The sequence below is a fragment of the Poromitra crassiceps genome (genome assembly GCF_964638095.1).
Source record: "Poromitra crassiceps genome assembly, chromosome: 6".
Taxonomy (NCBI): domain Eukaryota; kingdom Metazoa; phylum Chordata; class Actinopteri; order Beryciformes; family Melamphaidae; genus Poromitra; species Poromitra crassiceps.
In genome coordinates, this window is record NC_139627.1 from 26,962,177 (window position 1) to 26,982,531 (window position 20,355).

Below are 20,355 nucleotides of genomic sequence, written 5' to 3' on the forward strand. Positions count from 1 at the left end.
AAATTAGCTCAACACTAGGCCTAATTGACTTAATAATAAGCCATAAAGTCACAAGTAAAACAGGGGCCAAATAACTAACACATTCATGTCTATTCAGTAAGTTAACCTATGCATAAACAAGATACATTTGAAGTCACTTGCCACACTTACCTGGGTCACTTGCCACAAAAAGACTTACTGTATATTGACCTTAAGAATTGATTGCACAATCTTGCCTCCAGTGGCTTTCTAAATTATTATTTTTTATTTGCGAACAAGCCTAACCTAATGACATGACAGAAAGTCAGAATAGCCATCTTAGTCATTAGTAATGTGGTGAGATTACATTTTGGGCTGGTAGATTTACAAATAATTGGTATTGTTGGTAAGATTACGAGATAACAGGCAGAAGTCATTCTTACCAACTAAACGATTCACTCTCACACAGAAGACAGATGAAAAACCAGATAGACACACTTTCCAGACATTCCAGCTCTTTAAATAATTTTGCCAGACACCAATATCCCCCATTAGTGCTCACTTGATTTCTCAATCCTGGTTGCTACTCCATCCTCTGCCGATCTGGGGAGAGCCGAGACTGGCTCCATGCTTCCTCCGAGACATGGGCAGTCAGCCAGCCGCTTCTTTTCACCTGCCAGAGGAAGCTTCACCGGTAGGACATAGCACGTGGGAGGTTCACGCTATTCCAACCAGTTCCCCTCCCTCTGAACAGGCGCCCTTAACGACCAGAGGAGGAACCACATTAGCAACCAGGATATTGCATGTTTTTGTGAAGGGGGTTCCTATATGAAGGAAACCCCCGGGAGGCATGGGGAGAACATGCAAACTCCACACAGAAAGGCCATTTTGACGACCCCACCCGGGCGGTGGGCACTCGAGGACATGCGGACGGGCACGCATTCCTTCAGCGTTCACATCGTCCCAGGTGGGAATCGAACCCACGACCTTCGAGCTGTGAGGCGATAGTGCTTACCACTGCACCACCGTACCTCCCACCAACTCCTTTCTAACTAGACATTTCTATCTGGTTAGGCTTGTTCGCAAATAAATAAAAAAATTTAGAAAGCAACTGGAGGCAAGATTGTGCAATCAATTCTTTAGGTCAATATAAGTCTTTTTGTGGCAAGTGACCCAGGTAAGTGTGGCAAGTGACTTCAAATTTATCTTGTTTATGCATAAGTTAACTTACTGAATAGACATGAATGTGTTAGTTATTTGGCCCCTGTTTTAATTGTGACTTTATGGCTTATTGGACAAGTCAATTAGGCCTAGTGTTGAGCTCATTTGCATATTTAAAATAGATTTTTCCAAGAAACTTGTAAAACAAAAAAGTTCCTTTTCATGTATACTTTCACTGTGTGAGGTTTGATTGTGATAGGCTTCATTTTTTCCTTTACTCCTATGCGGGTATATTTTGGGTAGCCTATATTCGATTAGTGTATAGCTCATTTGCATATTCAAATTCATTTTCAAAGAAACTTGTAATACAAACATTTTTACTTTTCATGGATACTTTCATTGTATAAAGTTTTATTTTGATAGGAGTAAAGGAAAAAAATAGCCCCATTGGGGTGTATTGTTGTCTGGCCTTACTGGCACACATCTTGGATTGATGAGAATTAAACATATTTCCTCAACTAGGATTTCTTAGGACTTTTAGTATGTTGTTCTGGACACCTCATAGAAATGATCTAAGCTGCAAAAAATTCTTTTACAATTAGTTTGTTTTTTGGTTCCAAAATGAGTTACTTTGCCTGGACTACTAGGCCAGATATATATTAAAGGGCCCACATTTTGCTAATATAATGTATTTATTGTTGGCCTCCACTAGAGTAGCTTTGGAATCATTTTTGGAAATTTGGAATCATCTCGCGATTTTTTTCATGGGGGTAACTTTCACACGTTCACCTATTTAGGCCTATTTGATATGACCATCCAAGATTGTATTTGTAACAGCATATATATGATACAAAATAAAGAAAAGCATAATATGGCGGCTTTAAAGGTCTCTGACTGGCTAGACCACACATATATGCAAAATGCGGCTTGGACCATCTCAATCCGGCCCCCAAGGTCCTCAAAGAAAAACAAAACCACCCCCAAAAACTCAGTAAAAAAAATTATGTTTAATAAATCTCATCTGCTACAGCCATTGGATTTTTTTGTATCACTATATCGGGAGATAGATTAATGAGAAATTACCAATCACCAATTTACCTGATGTGAGTCAATATGGCCCTCTGGGGGGGGGGGGGGCGAAATTACCCTCCCCTGGGCTAGACTATACATTATTTTCTTTTTTGTCTGTGAATTGACAGGTTTTGTTAGCAAATCTATACATTTCAAATCCAATTCACAGTGATAATGTTATGGAGTCAAAATATCAAAATAGGCTGATTGATTGATTGACTTTATTCGACAAAAATACAACAAGCAGTATAAAACAATTCATCAGGATATCACAAAAAAGTTGTGATCCTGAAACAACAAACATCAATATAGAACAGTCAATAATAAAAAGAAAAAGAGATAGGCCTACAAACCAACACCCCCCCCCCCCCCACACACACACACACACAAATCACGTGTGTGTGTGTGTGGGGGGGGGGGGGGTCCAGATTTGGGCCACGTTTGCAGTGTGAACGAACGTAGGAAAAGGTAGTTTAGTGGCTGCTGCTATGGTTTTAGATTAGAATGTACTACAAAAGCGTGGGACCAAGGTGAAAAAACACACATTACAAAAACATTGGGCTAGTCAGACCAGTTATACTTAGCATTCAAAGCAGTACAAACATCTTAAACATGAATTGTTGACACCCTCCAACCTCGTCGCCTATCTCGGCAAGCTGAGCAGCTAGAAAAATCCTACTTTTCTCAGGCACATGATGTAGCACTCCGTTCATGTGCGTTCCACTCCCGAATGGCCTTATTTCCGAAAGTACATGAAGGCAGCAGGGGATAGTGGGAGCGACGCATCGAGAGACCATAGAATGGAAGACAACCGGATCCCCCTAGTGGCATTAGCAGGTAGTATCACCTTGTGACAATTGTGGCATCTCAGTGGCTAGTCAGACTATTCCGTGATTTTCCAGCCTTTCTTGCCACTTTCCACTATGTACAATCTAATAAAAATAAACAAATAAAAATTCTAAACATATTGAGAAACCCCTGAGTTGGCGACATGACCGTTCTTCGGTATATACGAGGGGTCAGCCGAGCAGCATTTTGGTAAACAAACCGCGTCACTGGGTGGCAACGGCAATGGAACCCTATAGAGCAGGGGTGGGCAACTATTTTTCATGGGGGGCCACATGAGAAACCCAGATTGTTGCCGGGGGCCGAACAAATATTGTCATGCCGTAACCCATGGATGGGCAACTTTGATGATAGAGAGGGCCACAAAAAAATGTCCTGGCTACCAGATTTTGCTGAGGGCTGAACGGCGCCAGCACGAAAAATTTGGGGCATTTGAAGCCAGGTTTAGAGGAATAACTCATTTTAAATGAACAATTGTGATGTCATTATTCAGTCTTAACCACCAATATTTGATCCTTTTCCTCACTCACTCCTATGTCACCACCTGCTCTCCCTGCAGGGCTTGAAATTAACTTTTTTCACCACCTGCCAATATGGCTGCTAGATTTTAAAGTTACCAGCCAATTAGAATTTCCACTAGCCGAAATGTTTTTCTTGAAATAAACCGGAATATGAGTGGGTTAGCATAAGTATCAGTAAGTGGCCCGGGATTCTCAAAGCCTGTGTTGTGGGTCACACAAGAACAAAAATGCACTCTTGAAGCTAAATAAATCCAAAACCAACAAGTTAATTATTTAAATTTCTACTTCAATGTAGAACAGTCATTTCTTACACATGAGATTACTTTTAGCCTTTTAGTCATAAATATTATTGAAAGATATTCCATATTTCAGACTGAAATGCTATAACAGAAGAGTATTGCCCAGAATGACATGAACATTTGGACACTTATTCAGCGGGTATATTGCATGGTGCGTTCAAGTGCACTGTAAAAAAAAAAAAAAAAAAAAAAAAATTTTTTTTTTTTGCAATTACATCGCGGGCCACACAGGGGGCGCCCGCGGGCCGCATACGGCCCGCGGGCCGTATGTTGCCCATGTATGCTATAGAGGCTTGAGTGGCTGACTCCAGCCAGTTAACTCTGTTTACATTTTAAAAACTGCGACAGTTCACACAACTTTAACATGACATGCATATATTATAAATCAAACTCTTGAGCTACTTCTGCTCTCACTCAGAATGTCAAAATATAAGTGATGCCATGTAGTTTTTAAGATATTAACGTTTGACACAACTCATACTATTAACTGCCGCGGGGGTTCCGCATTTCTGGGTGTCAAGTGACGTTACGCTGATCCCTGGCTCCTATTAACTGTTTGGCATCTACATTATAGTTCTGTGAAGGTATTTCAGTGTAAAACATACGCTACCTTTGTAGTTAAAATGTTGGCATGACACCTGACATACATTTTTTTTAATTGTTTGCAATTCACTCTGGGGCCTCATAATATATGGTGCACAAAATAGTACTTTGTGATAAAAGATTTAAACTAAACACTGTAAACACAAACACATCCATGTGATCTGGTTGGGCTGGGAAGAGTCCCGACAATCTCCCAAGAGTCCAATGCGGGGTCATATTTCTCAATGCTCTGCAGATAGGTCCCTTTTGAATTAGAGTATCCCCCTGTCACATAAATACAGCCATTTATTACGACAGCCCCACACTCCATCCTCCTCTCCTTCATGAGCGATATTGGTCTCCATTGGTTTCCCTCAGAGTCATAGCAGTCTGCCACAGCAGACTGTCCGCCCACCAAGTACAGCTTGTCATTGAGAGAGACAGAGCACAGCCCATACTCTGAAAACAGAAGGTTTCAGGTTAGAAAACAGTATTCAACATGTCTATACTTCTGGTCCCTCTTCTTTTTCCTCATACCTGGATGAGGGCTTATCGTGATGATGCTCCACTCATCGATGTCTGGCCTGTACACCTGGATTTTTTCATTGGTGCAGCTTCCTCTGCTTCCATATTGGCCTCCAGTCACATAGATTTTATCTGCCATTACACAAGCAGTGGCATTTCCTACACCTTTAAAGAAAGCAAAAGGTTAGTTATCCCTTGAAAACTGACTCATGTCTGGTATCTAGTGAGAAGTGCAAAGATGTGTTATCTTTTGGTGTTTCTACACATAAACTGCATGGATTCAACCCGTTATAGTGCTAAAGAAAAAGGGGCATACTGTAGGTAAACTTTGACCTCCAATCATGTATATTTTCAGAAAATGTATACATTTGTATTTATTTTACTTAAAAACTGCTATCTTTATATGACTTACGGACATCAGAAGTATACCATGAGTTTAAGTCATGTTCTGCAAATAAAGTTAATTTAGGTAGGTTTCCCCTCTCCATTCCTGAATATAGCATAGTTTGCATACCTTGTATAATATTGGCCACAGAGAACCATCTCTTTTTTAACGGATCATCAAATTCTGTCCCTCGCTCTGGCACTCCTCCTCTGTACCCTCCAATGGCATAAACGCAGCCATGAAGAGCCACAGAGCAATGGTAGTACCTCGCTGTAAGCATGGGACAGCCCTCTGTCCATTCGTCACAGTCACAGTTATAAATCGAAACCGTGTCCAGAGCATCGACAGTGCTTGTCCTGTAACCTCCAGTCACATAGATATTTGCCCCAAGTAAACTGATGCTGTAGCTCTCTCTTGCATGGTCAGGCATATCTTTTCCTTGCACCCATGTGTTGCTTGTGGGATCCCATATATGAACTTCGGGGAGAGGGTGCCAGTAGTATCCTCCAATGATATACATGCTTGAAGTCAATCTTCTCCTACTTGCTGACACCTCCTTGCAGTTGGACTTTAACGCCTGAATGATGGTGGATTTCATTTCCCCTTCGTTGCTCAGCAAGCATTGTCTGTGCACATCCACAGCAGCCTGGAAGTACATCTCATCCAGGTCAAGATGGACGGAATGCAGCAGGTCCGTAACGTGGTAAATGCGATTAGCCGAGTCATGGCCATGGGTGACCCATTTGGCCACAGCATCTATCAACACTTCTTCCCTCAACACGTTGAGGTCCTCAGCAACCAAAATGGACCTCATCTTGTCATGGTCCAGCTCCAGGAACTCCTCCTGCTGAATAAGCTCCTTGAACCTTGAGATTAAAACAAAGAAAATGTCAAATTGTATTTGGCTCTCATAAAGTTTCTATTGTTATCCATAATGGTGGGAGGAATCAAGCAGGTATCTTCATATAAATACTTGGGTGTAATGATAGACTATCTTGGAAGGACCACATTGAAACTGTCTGCAGGAGGGGGATTCTCCGCCTTAGGTCTTTTGGAGAAGTAGACAGACACATTGTTTTTTTTCTTCTGTGATGAGTGTTCTACATGTTCTACTAGGCTAATGTAACAGATTACATGGTACAAGTGTTTGTCCACTTGACTTACTGCTCCCACAAATAACATTAAAAAATCTGCTAAGATTGTAGGCCTAGGCCAGGCCAACCACTTGAGAAACTCTCTGAATCAGCCTATAAGGTTGGCCGTGACATTGGTTACATTCAGTTAGATTGTACTAGCCTACTCTTTTGTGCACCAGCCCATCAATCCTAGTTTAGGAGCTAGTCCCAAATGTAGGCCGATTTAAAGGGCCTTCCTTGAATATCGTCTTCTTTCTGTGATTGTATCTTTGTGTCCTGTCTTAATATGTTTGTCTTGTGATGTTGTATGGAGCTGCTGTGCTGTGATGCAAATTTCGGACTTGTCCTGACAAAGTAGTATCGTATCGTATCGTATCACCTGCTGAGCATCACCCTGCGGGCCTCCCTCTCCAGGCCGGGGCAGACGTGCAGCTGGGCGAAAGCGTGCATCCCAAGGCAGTTGTCCACGTCCAGGAAGCGGATGAGGAAGTCCTCGCAGGCTCGCTTGACGGCGGTGAACTGCAGCAGGTCGGCCGCTTCCAGCAGGCTCTGCACGTTGCTCTCGGTGATGCAGACCTGAGCGCTGTACATGTAGTTAACCAGGACACCCAGAGCATCGCAGTCGATGCCGGCGATGTGGATGACGCTATTTGACCTCTCCCTCATATCAGCTGTGAACATGACTTTGAAGTAGGAGCTCCGTGCCGACAGGACCGCCTTGTGACAGTGAAACACCCGCGGTCCGGAGGCGCACTGCAGGGACACGTCCGTGAACACACCACCGAGGTAGAACTGCTTCAGCGCGTCCAGCACCTCGGCTGGGTGCGCACTGTCACAGAAGTCGTATCTATAGCTTTCCATCTCTGACATGGCAACTGCAACAAAGAAAGAACATGGAAATTGAATTGTGTGAACCTCATAAATAATTAAACTCTTTAATTATTGAGGGCATATCAAGACTTGTAGAATAGCATTTAAGCCTATGTAAAATTTCCATGTATAATAAATAAATGCATTCAATTGCGATTCATAAGATATATATAGCCTTTAACACGACAGCAGCGTTGTCACACGTTTAATTCTTCTCATATTTAGCCTATCGGAGGTGTAAGACTACCTGATGACCCATTGCCTTGTGCTAAATTCTCAATTAGGTCTACATTAAACCAGAGATGCGGCTTACCTCTCATCGGATTTCCATGAATGACCCGTGCTGTTTTAACAATGACATTGTGCAGTGTCCTTTTGAGCGAAGGCAGCACTCCTCTCCAAAACACATGAACCTCAATTTAGCTCGGAAGACGCTCGCAACTCGATCCTATTTTGGTATCTGTGTATAGAGGCGCCTCCACCCCCTCTCTCCCCTGCTCCATATTCAGTCTCCACAGCGGTCCTTGATAAAGCAGGCAGCCATTCAGGGGAAGCACCCAATACCGTTATTCTCCTTACAGCCTAAATATATCCTCCACGCTCACCCCAGTCTCGTGACAGCTCATTATAGGCTACCAAATAGGCGGTAAAGCACTTGGCGTAATACAAATCATATAGCCTAGCCTATGTGATACTGTAGCCTACAGAATACAGATAGGCTACAGAAGAAAAGCTATATTCACCATTCATGTTTTTCTCCGTCTGTCGTTGCCATGGCATTTTGAACCCAATTCCAGGGTCGTCAAGGCTTTACCTAATCCCAACAAGGATTAAGACCACAGCACAATATAGGCTACTGTAGCCTACATTCCAGCAAAACACTGCAGAGCTATGAAAAATTAACTGTTTGCACTCATTTTACAAAAAAAATCAAAACCTTGAATTCCGCCAATAAAATAACAATGCACACAACTAATGGGCGCAGAATAAAAAGAGACAAAAGTCAATGTAATAGGGTCTGGGTAGTATAGAGGTAAAAGCACTTCGCCTACCACCTCAGTCTGGGGAGACCCGCGGGTTCAATTACCGGCAGCGGGCTTCCGGCTTGGTCAGACGTTCCTACAGACACAATTGGCCGTGTCTGCGGGTGGGAAGCCAGTGGGCTATGAGTCCCAGTCGCTGCACTAGCACCTCCTCTGGTCGGTCGGGGCGCTTGTTTGGGGGGTGAGGGAGATTTGTGGGGAATAGTAGGATCCTCCCACATGCTACGTCCTGCCAGTGAAATCCCTCGCTGTCAGGTGAAAAGAAGTGTCTGGTGACTGCACATGTATCTGAGGAAGCATACATGCTAGTTTACCAGATCGGCAGAGGTGGTGAAGCAACAGCACGAACTGACCAAGTACAATTGGGGAAAAAATGGGAAAACCTCCCCATTCCAAAATAAATAAATAAATAAATGATGATGAGAGACTGAATAAACTGGACAGCACATGACACTGAAATAAGCGTTTAATTTAGGTTTAGCTTCAACAAAGTACATGTAAAACAGCTATTATCAAATGTAAACTGCAGGTATTCAACTTCTAAACAAGTTGTAAACTGTTGAAAACACTACGACCAAGATGGACCATTTGTGTTCCATAGTTTTGAAAAGGTTACGTTTTCAGATACTGAATGTTATTCCGGCACTGTTAAAGTGCTCATCTATATGGCCAGCTGCGCTGCCTCCTTGACAAGAGGCTTCAAGGCACAAAGGTCTGTGAGGAGAGAGGACACCCCCACACAGTACCACAGGTCCCCAGTGCGGGCTGCAGGGGCACTGAAAGACTCCATCTCCACTCCCGCTGAGGCCAGCAAACCTATAGACAAATATATAAAATAAAATGAAAAATCAACTCTATTTTGTCTTTAGAGTTGTTAGAGAATTTTTTCTTATTACAGTACATGCATCCATTATAGTTAGGACCTAGTAGAATACAGTCAATATGTAGGCGCATCTCAATCAGACTCACACACTATATATATTTCAGTTATTCATTTAATTATATGCACACAATATGCATTTTCATAACATCTCTCCTAATCCACACACATCACATGACCTCACAGAATCCTAATCTATCATGCCCTCATCAGCAATAGCACTGTCTCCACACTATCTGACATTTCATCCCACATGATGTAATCTCTGCGCCACAACTTACTATTATCATCATATCTATTATGAGGACAGATCTCCTTGTGCAGCGCACACAGCGCAATCACCAATTTTGATTGATTGGTCGAAAAAAGTGACATTGATGAGCAGTGCTTTTCTCCAAAATAACTGTTTTCGACTTGAGGCACTGAGCGCTTCACCAAAAAAACTGACAGGCGTGGTGCTGGGAAGAGGAGTGCTCCTAGCACGTCTTTACTATAGAAAATGAATTGCAGAAAGGTGCTGGCTGCTTTCTGTGGACCCCTTGGACTCTTGGGTATCAATTTGGGGTGAGAGTTATTTTCTGATGAAGTATTTTTTTTTTTACTTTTCCTTCAACCTGCCTCATCTACTTCAGCCCCATGGAAAGTGCCTGAAGTTGTTGTATTTAGCTCAAAATGCAACATGTCGTTTGGCTGCATTGCATTCTGGTCCATTGAGGCTACTGTATGTGGAGAAACTGGCATCTCTGCCTCTTGTGCAACATATTTATCCCTGTACCATTGTTCAACATCAGTGCTAAATGATGAGTTTAGTAAGGCCTTGCTCCTTGCTTCTGAATGGCTGAGACAAAAATCAAATGTTGATGTTTTAAATAGATTTATAGTGTTTTATATTGGATTTCCCCTTGACATTATTGGGTTATTGTAACAATGTGAACTCTTACCAGCCACAGAGGGCAGGAGCTGAGGGCTGGCCGAGGCCTTGAAGAACAGCAGATTGCCAGTGAGTGAGACCGGCTGTCTGAACACACTGCCGCTCAGCTGCAGCAGCACCGGCACGCCACCTTGAACTGAGCCGCTGGCTCTGTAGACGCAGCCTCCAGCCTCCAGCTCCACCGCACACACGCCATCGCCAGGCCCATCCGACTGGCTGTGGCTTTGATTTACCTACATGTATAGAGTAAGCCCACATGTGATGAGACTGCTTTGCACAGTCATAATTGTCATGTGGTACTGTCAAAGTGAATTGAATGCGTACCGTAATTCCAGACTCCTTGGCTAAAGTCAGTACATTGATGAGGTTGGGGCAACCATTGGATTCATGAGAGAGCAGCCCAACCATTACAGCTGAAGTCATGTAACCAGTGGAAGTCTTCAAGCAATCCCCTGGTTTATACAAAACAGTATGGAGTGAATTAATTACTGCTACTGTACTTGCAAGTGAAAACATTTAAAAGCAAAATGGTCAATTTTAGACAAACAGTTCACACACAAACAACAAAAATCACACCCAGGTGTTGAAGTAAGCTGTGCAGGTTTGCACAGGTTGGACCCTCCTCCCCCACCGCCCTCTCATGTGCATATGCACATGCTTCACCAGCTTTGAGCCACGGCAATTTCTCTCTGCACTCGCTTCCTTGTAGAGCTGGGGGGGGGGGGGGGGGGGTCACGGCTACACATCTCGGCGCACTGCTAAAATCTCGTGCTCACATCTCGGCCACAACGTATGGACAGACTCACCAAGTCACTTATAGAAGCGGCTGCACTGCTTAAAAGTTGCATCCCACCAGAATTCACTACTTTGCAAACAGAGTACTGCATGTTTCAGTTTCATACCACAAGAGGGAGACAAAACCCAAATTTACTAGACCCTCCTCCCATCACATGACACCCTTTTATCATCCCTGCTTCCAGGTCACTGGTTAGACAAACTGGTTAGACCAGTGGTTTTCAATCCCGTCTTTCTAAACAGAACCCTGCTGGCTTTCATTCTAGAAATCTAAATCAGGTACTATTTCACACCTGCAACACCAACTGAAGGCAGTATAGAAAACAGCACTACGCTGGTCTGGATTGAAAACCACTGGGTTAAACAATGATGTATTTGGCATTCTGTCAAATGTATTTTACAATCTCACTAGTTGTTAGTGAGAATGAAAATAATTGTATAACTTAATTTACCGTGAGTGGTGATTTGGACCTGGTTGAATGGTTGTTTAGATGTGCATGACTGCAGCACAGCTCCAATGGCTTCTCCAAGTTGAATCCATTGATGAGATCCCTGGGAGAATGTGCTCGCCAAAACCTGTGCATTTACCTGTATGGGAACAAGATCAGATACAGTATGCTTTTATGAACAGTATGAGCACACAGACTGAAGACACACACCCATGCCTCTTTGTGTCTGGGTGACTCCACAGTCAATCATTCCACTCCTCCAATCATTTCAAGTTCAAACTTGACAAGACTGAACTGTTGCTTTTCCCTGGTAATAGACCGTTTTCACGGGGGCCATTTTGTGTCGAAAAGGCAGAATAAACACAGGTGCAAGCAAAACACTGAGGGTTTCCAAATTCGAATCATGGACGTTGGAAACCCTCATTAGTGTTTTGCTTGCACCTGTGTTTACCCTGCCTTTTCGACACAAAATGGCCCCCGTGAGAAGGGTCTATTGTCCAACTCCAGTAACACCACAGTGACCCCCCCCTCCCCCAGGCTGCCAAGAATCTCAGTATAACACTACACAATTTGCTGTTGAGACCCACATCGGATGCTTCCTCCAGTTTCTGTTAATTCAGATAATTTTATAGCACAATTCTTCCACTTTCCTACATTTCTCCAATGTCAACCCTCTCCACTGTTTCCTCTACCAATTCCCACTAGACATCCTTTTCCAACTATTGTTATTATTATTGAAATTACAATTGTGGAGGCATAGATCTGGGAAGATTATAAACGGTTTCGAAACGTGATTTCAACATGAACTTTATGGCACAAATCAATACGGCAAGATCAAATGCTGTGTACTGGTAAATCTGTTCTGACATGCACCATCATGTCGGAGCATTTAGCCCGGGGGTTGCAGGTAACCATGTGCCAAGACATGAATTCAGTGTGCTAGCCTGGTATCCAGCCGCTATGAATCAGTTTTCAGCACTCTTCACTTCAAATTTACACAGAGATCTCCATGCAAATTTGAAGAGTGCTGAAAACTGATTCATAGGGGCTGGATACCAGGCTAACCGTAGCAGTGTGAAGGTTTTCACTCCAACCAAAGTCTACACCACATGCTATCACTGATTAGTTCCTCCTCCTCTCTGGTTGAAGCTGTGCTTATCAGTAAAATTGCCTGGTGCAGTGTTTGGTTGGAATGAAAATCTGCATACATGGCACATGATGGTTGCCTGTCTCGGTTTCATTCTAAATTCTTCAATTAGTTGAAATGGCCACAGGGGAACTCCAATCAAGTTACAGAGATAATTTTAAGGAATTTTAAGGAATGTGGATGCTCTCCAACTATTTAGTCACCATAAAAAAAGGACTGAATACTTAGCGACTAAATCTCAGCTTTTCCCCCATTATTTATTTGTTTTCATTATTGCCAAAAGTTTGGTTATTGTGCATAGATCTTTGACAAAACCCCTCAAAACTATAAGTCACTGTACATGGCTGACTAACTGACTAAATATTATTGTCCCACTCCCATACTAGCCTTCTGTTCATCATGCCCCATGTTACTAAGTCTTTCCTGAAGCACATTGTTATTTTTCCCACTGAAACTTCAGCACAGTGATGTGAGGGCTATGGTTTGGTGCTGCTGCATTTGCTCACGATCAAGTTAGCCATCTGCTCCACAATAAAACCCAACCTAAGAGTGACATTACTTTAATAAAACCTACCCTAAGAGTGACATTACTTTGAGAAGGAAGATGCTTAGTTAAGATTTCCCGAGGGCGGCTTTAAGGAAAATCTGTCCGAGTTAAGGTTTCCTTAAAATAACATTGGTTGCACAAAACACCATTAAAGTCCTCTCCTTAAGGTTTCCTTAAAATGTTCACCTAAAGTTAAGGTTTTTCGTCTATCAAATTTACTTTTTAGTAGGCTTTCTTTTGTTGTATTCCTCCAGTAATATAATCTTTTCCTCCTCTGACCATGACCAATATGGTTTTCTTTTTCATCTGCTTTTCTTTTCTTCTTTTGCTATCTACAGGCCTATGCCAACTTTGTAAGATGAGAACTGTTGAGGCGATATCCCAAGTGCAAGTGCAGGCAACCGGTCTCCATGGAAACTGTAGAATTCTACCGCTGTGAAATCTCTTTCAATGCAGTAAATGCCTTCAAGTTTTTCCTTTTAACCTTTTAAGGGATTCTGTGCAACACCTGTAAGTCCCCAGCTAAGAAGGAATTAATAAATAATAACAATCACCACCACAATAATAATATTATATATAATGGGGTGAAGAGTGGGAGAGCATGATGTGTGAATGGAGGGAAGGGGAATGGGTAAATCTACCCACAGGGGAGTGAATGGGGAGAAGGGGAGGGTGGCGAACGGACACTGCACTAGTAATAATAATAATAATAATATAATGATAATCATAATTTCAGTTTAAAAGCGCCTTTCTCAAACTCAAGGACACTGTACAATATTTAAAAAAAATGCAATAACTAGAACGACCGTACTGCGGATATATGCCTCCGCCAACAAGTGAGCAGTCGACATCCATGTCTGTCCAGACTTTGAGAAATTCCGTCAAGGCATTACTGAGATATGGCGTTACCGAGCCTGAAAATGGCATTCGTGAGGTCACAGTGACCTAGACCTTTGACCACCAAAATGGAATCAGTTCATCCTTGAGTCAAAGTGGACATTTGAGGCAAATTTGATGAAATTCCATCAAGGCATTCCTGAGATATTCCGTTAACGAGCATAAAACGAGCGGTCGTGAGGCCACAGACTAGTGACCTTGAACTTTGACCTTTGACCACCAAAACCTAAACGGAAAATAGCAGGCGGAGCTGCAGCTCTGGGAAACCCCCATCTCATGTGAGCTGTGCCGGGACCCCAAGATGGCGACAAACAGGCAAAACATGAGTCCAAAAAATAGTGGATGGGTTTGTCCATATTATTTAGGTCAGTGGGGCCAAACAAGAAGCATTTCAGGGGCTTACTGACTGAAGCCCCCTACACATGATCCTACACATGATCCTACACATGATCCGCGTTAAAACAGCTCTGCGCCTGAATGTCCCGTTGTTTTCCTATGGGGGAAGAGCGTTGCTGCTCAAATAGGCGGCAACGCTACCCTTGGCGACGCGCACAGCTCGATTTTGACACTTTTATGCTGCACCCAGACTTCAAAATATCTCAACGCTGACCTACAGGCTGCTCGCCTCTTATCCTGCAGATTTGTGCTCCACTCTACCTTGCATTGAGAAAAGTGCACAACGCTTATCATGTGAAGGGGGCTTGACTCTCCATTGTTGAAACATGCATGCACGAGTGTTGAGCAGCAGCAACAGCAGCAGTCCGGTCTGGCTTAACTAGGCTTGCCTAGTCTCCCGAACACCAGCCTAGGCTCCAAACCTGCCAAACAATGTTACCAATGTACTCAAAACTACGGTAGCTTGAGGTTATTTTGTCAGCAACCTTGGATTTTCAATTTCCCCTTGGGGATTAATAAAGTACCTACCTACTTGTTACACTTAACCAATTTTGCGGTGAAAAAACTCAAGGTCTGAAAAGCCATCTGTTGAAAAGGTTTTAGGACATCAAGTAGAACTCACTGCTCCAACCAGGTTCTTGCCCATCACCATGTCCACAATCTGCAGGGCGATGTCCTGTCCGCAGCGTGCCTGAGCCTCCTTGGTGCTGGCTCCCAAGTGAGGACAGCTGATGACGTTGGGATGGTCCACCAGTGGGCGGTTCTTGGGTGGCTCCTGTGTCCACATATACAGTACATAAAGTAAGATGATGTTGGCTACAGCCTTTTCACTGAGTGATCAAATTTAAGAGTGATAAAAGGACATGGTTTAAAAAAACTAAGAGCAAAATTAAGAAACAAAATTAGATTGATCTCAGATGTAGATGTGTGGCTGTGGTCTGCTGTTCCAATTTTCTTGCCTCAACAAAGACATCCAGGCCAGCTCCTCCACACTGTCCAGACTCCAAAGCTCTGAGCAGAGCATCCTCATCGATGATGCCTCCACGAGCGCAGTTCACAACCTTCACTCCTTTCTTGCACTTCGCAAATGTATCATCATTAAGTAGGCCTGGACAAACGACAAAATTGGTAAAGAGATTTCAATATTTGGTTTAAAGTAGTGTTCATGTTGTTGGCCATGTAGTCGATCAGCATCTCCCCCTTTCCACCAACTAGATCCTACAGTAGTGCTAGTCTAGACCCGGTTCGCAGGTGGCTCAACTGTGAACCTTCTAAAGAACATGTTTGCTTTTCCACAGCCTAGAGCAGACTAGAGAGCGATGTCTGAATGCTTTGCAACATGTCTACCGGGGGTAACATGGTTAGCATAACTTCACAAATAATCATGCAAAAATAAAAAGGGAATAGTTGAATATAGATGCAAAGGACTGTAATTGGCTCGTTAACACGCATTCAGAAAAATCGATATTCACGATGTCTCCCCCCTGCTGATGGCCACCCGCGCCTCCCTGTACTGGCCACAGCCGCAATGAGGACAGGCCACCCCGCTTGGCAGTCAGGCTGGGAACTCGGGAGCCTCTCTGCCTTGGAGAAGGGGATCGGTTCTCTCCTGACAGTCACGCTGGGAGCGCTCAGCTCAGGAGCCTCTCTCCCTTGGAGAAGGGGATCAGTTCTCTCCGCGTGTGCTCAATGCGTACATTGTGAATAGTGATTTAGAGATCTACAGGCTACTTTGTTTAGTTTCAGTGAGATTTTGGATGCAGTTATTTAATTTTAGATATGAGGACACTTCACTGTAATGATCTCTCCATTCATCCAGTCGGTCTGCTGTGTTGTGCTTTGTCTACAGAAGCAATAATCCCCGCAGTTATTAAAGAAAATATGTTATTTTCAAAAGAGGTTGGCCACACAGCAGAGCATCATGGAATGAAGTTGAATTTAGAGTATTTTCTCAACAGAAAGTGTGCCATAAGAAATAGACTTGATGCTTCCTGTAAGAAGCGAGACAACAGTCTACAGACTCAAGGCAGCTCTCCGCTCACAAACTGTAGCTAAAAACAAAGATGTATAGATCAAGTGAAGAGGTGCCACTCTAACTCCAAATTGTTCTGCAATATTAAAAATCATTCCACTGATGTTTCCGTCTGCAAGGAAGATTGTAAAAAAAGAATATACGGTAATGGTTTGTGTGGCTTCATTGGTTTTGGTTGGTCAGGATAATCCAACCCCCAGCCCCTGACATTCTGTCTTCTAGTCCAGCAAATAAGTGGTGCCACTCTGGAACCAGTTTTGCTGTCTGAGAGCTGGGTCTTTGCCTGTGAAATGCAGGGAACTAGTTCAAGATTAGGCACAGGAACTGCCACGGTTGACAAAGACTATAGTGATACTGTTGTCAGTGAAGCTCACCAACAGTGGAGGGCATCAGGGGAGTATAGTGATATTGTTGTCAGTGAAGCTCACCAGCAGTGGAGGGCATCATGAGAGTATAGTGATATTGTTGTCAGTGAAGCTCACCAGCAGTGGAGGGCATCATGAGATTAGTGATATTGTTGTCAGTGAAGCTCACCAGCAGTGGAGGGCATCATGAGAGTATAGTGATATTGTTGTCAGTGAAGCTCACCAGCAGTGGAGGGCATCATGAGAGTATAGTGATATTGTTGTCAGTGAAGCTCACCAGCAGTGGAGGGCATCATGAGAGTATAGTGATATTGTTGTCAGTGAAGCTCACCAGCAGTGGAGGGCATCATGAGAGTATAGTGATATTGTTGTCAGTGAAGCTCACCAGCAGTGGAGGGCATCAGGGGAGTGTGGACAGTAATGTAGTCACACTGGGGCCAAAGCTGCTCCAGAGACATCTGCTCCACCCCCCAGGTGGCCGACACCTCAGGTGGAGTAATTGGATCATAGCCAATGGTCTGACAGGAAAAACTTGCGTTACCATATATTTAATCTAAATATTACAGTGCAGTTAATCAATGAAACATAAATGGACACAATATTGTACCCTCATCACCTACCCTCATGCCAAATGACTGCATTCTAGTGGCAACCTCCTTTCCTATTCTCCCAAGTCCAACTATTCCAAGGGTTTTTCCATACAGCTCAGCACCCATGAACTGCAAAATTAGAAACAAAACAAATAAGCCCGGCCCAAGGACCTGAAACCTGAACGGATTCAACCCTCACATCTGATTAGTGATGACTGGATGAACAATGGGCCAGACCATGCAACAGTAATTGCGTTGTGTGCCAACTGCAAACACACTCAATTCGTACAGTTCTGCACACGAGGGTAGCCACAATTCACTGCTTACCTTTTTGCGATCCCAGTTCCCTGCTTTCATTGACATTGCAGCTTGAGGCACATGTCTGAAAACAGAAGGTTAGTTCAACCGTTACTTACGTGGACTTACGTACTTATGTGGAGTGAGCTCAGCATATTTAGTGCATGGAGTGAAAACTACATTGTTGCCCAAAATATATTGAATCATCTTGCCTTGACAGGCTCATCAGCAGGGTGCATGTCAGCTCAGCAGCACTGATGGTGTTGCCACTTGGTGTGCTGGAATAGACGGTTGATCATTAATATTATAATATCCATGACACAAATGACACAAAAAAGACAACAGAGTAGACTCTACTCTGTTGTAAAGGCTGCTTCAGAATGAGAATCGTCCATTGTAAAGGTTTGAACATAACGTGTGTAGTCGTGTAGTATAGACTGCAAACTTACTTCATGACAATAATGCCCTTTTTGGTGGCAGCATCAACATCCACATTGTCCACACCAGTCCCAGCTCTTCCAATGATTTTGAGATTACCAGCAGCACTGATGACATCAGCCGTTACCTTGGTTGCAGATCTAACCACTAGGCCATCATAGTCCTACGGGTTAATTTAACAGTAGTTAGCGTTGAATAGATTTTAAGATGACTACGGTTACTCCATTTGATAGGACTACAAAACCATCTAGTTTGATAAAGTAACCTATTGTTTTACCATAGTCCCTGTATTGTGTAACTTCTAATTGGACAATGATTTTGTGCAAATGCCTTATATTTGTGACAGGCACAAATGATTCAATGCATGAGGCAGCAGCTCCTTTCCCTCGATTCCACCATGTTGCATTTGGCACAATGGAAATGATGAGAGCTCAGCAGAAAGTCAGGGATGCCATTGCATCAGATTCACAAGGGGGAAGGGGCGGTACTAGTTTCAACAATCCACCATCACACAACTAGAGAGAAAAAAACTAAAAAAAAATCCACTTTACCACTCCGGCATTCCTACATGCAAAACAATAAACCTTATGTAGCCTAAATAAATACTGTCGCTTTGTATCGTTTTTCAAGTAACTGCAAATCAATTGCAGCTGCTTGGAATGCTGATCAAAGCGAGAGAGAGGGGGGGGAACTTTTGCGTTTAGAAAACAGTGTAGCCTAAACAGAGGAGCATGTTACATGCATGTTAACATTGTGCAAGACGGGGGGCAGGAGCACAGAGTGCATGCATGTGGACGCAATAAACCGTCCATACCTTTATCTCCGCGAGCAAATCATCCTTTTTCATATTTTGCTTTTCCGTCACTCGGATTCCATTTTCTTCCAGAATCTTCCTGCAGCACGGGTCGACACTTTCACTGATTAAAATGCTTTTGATGGAGACCGGGGCCATCTTGCTAACTTCCCTCTGGGAGGCTTGGTGGGCAATTTCAGCTGAGTGGGTGATGCCTTCGTAAACTGATGGACACAGCAAATTGCTTTCCCTCTGCTGGTTTTGAATGGTCATCTCGCAGAGAGACGGCCCCTTCAAAGTAAACCCGCCTCCTGCTCTGACGTAGGCTTGCATAAAGATTTTTGGCCTGATGATAATACATTACGAAAAGGAACTAAAGTAATCCTGTAATACTTTTTAGGATACTTATTTGTAGAAGTATCACAGCAAAACAATGATATATATTTTTAGGAATGTTATAGAAATAGGCCTATTGTAGGAGATCATAAACTATAAACTACAACAATAATAATAATACACTAATAATAATAACAATAATAATACACTGAAATTGCCTATATGGTCATATTATAGGGATATTAATTATAGCCTAAGTTTTGATTCCCAAAGGAACTAGACTGGAGTCTCTTTTTATCATTTGGGTTTAGGCTACTCAAGTCAGGTGAGTACTCTCACCAGGCAAAGCATTGATAGTGTTAATTCAGCAGACACAGTACATCACCTGACTCAGTTGGACTGCCACATAACAGACAACCCCTTTTGTGGCTACTTACTCAGTTAATCTGTTTGATATGCTTGTCACAGGCCCAGTGATAAGCTACCAGTATTTGCTTCAAAACCTGGTTTTGGAATGCATGACAGAATAGGCTATAGGAGTGTCTGTATGCTATATCTGACAATTTTGGTCAGTGTCTTTTGGTAACTTTTGTCTCCCTATAGCCTACCCATACAGACAGAATTATGCAATAGCCTACCTGGAAAAAAGCACATACATCTAGCCTACTTACCAAAGATTTATTTTATTATTTATTATTGTTGCAGGATGGGAAATAGGCCAAATAAAGTAATACTTAACTTGAATAGAACCTTAGTAACTCAAGGTTACCTTGAGTAACTCAAGGTTCTACATTAGTTGTTGTAGCCTACTTTACTTGATGACTTAAACTGAATCTCAAAGGAAATATTTGACTTTTTTCCACTCCACTAGGCTACATTTTTCTGAACCCTGCAGTCAGGCTGCAGGAACTGGAAGACCAGGAACTGGTTTTGAATACAAAATGCCAAGTAGGCTAGGCCTATTCAGACTGAGGCAGCATAAACTCCTTCAACATTATTATTCTACATTAATCCAGGATGTTACAGTACTGACATATGACAATGCTATCATGTGTATATACAGAT

General features: G+C 42.9%; 2 protein-coding genes across 2 annotated transcripts; both read right to left on the minus strand.

The window, feature by feature from the left end:
- Positions 1 to 4,172: 4,172 nt before the first annotated feature.
- Positions 4,173 to 8,197, minus strand: klhl23 (kelch-like family member 23). The gene is made up of 5 exons (XM_083638957.1): positions 8,098 to 8,197; positions 6,864 to 7,359; positions 5,478 to 6,214; positions 4,976 to 5,128; positions 4,173 to 4,897 (listed from the first exon to the last, which is right to left on the minus strand). Exons 1-5 carry the CDS (start codon positions 8,132 to 8,134, stop codon positions 4,587 to 4,589), a joined length of 1,734 nt encoding a protein of 577 aa, XP_083495083.1. The 5' UTR covers positions 8,135 to 8,197; the 3' UTR covers positions 4,173 to 4,586.
- Positions 8,198 to 8,847: 650 nt separating this feature from the next.
- Positions 8,848 to 19,178, minus strand: phgdh (phosphoglycerate dehydrogenase). The gene is made up of 12 exons (XM_083638026.1): positions 18,976 to 19,178; positions 18,173 to 18,324; positions 17,936 to 18,001; positions 17,754 to 17,808; positions 17,457 to 17,555; positions 17,222 to 17,354; positions 15,399 to 15,547; positions 15,062 to 15,214; positions 11,456 to 11,591; positions 10,533 to 10,660; positions 10,219 to 10,441; positions 8,848 to 9,213 (listed from the first exon to the last, which is right to left on the minus strand). Exons 1-12 carry the CDS (start codon positions 19,111 to 19,113, stop codon positions 9,059 to 9,061), a joined length of 1,587 nt encoding a protein of 528 aa, XP_083494152.1. The 5' UTR covers positions 19,114 to 19,178; the 3' UTR covers positions 8,848 to 9,058.
- Positions 19,179 to 20,355: the final 1,177 nt, after the last annotated feature.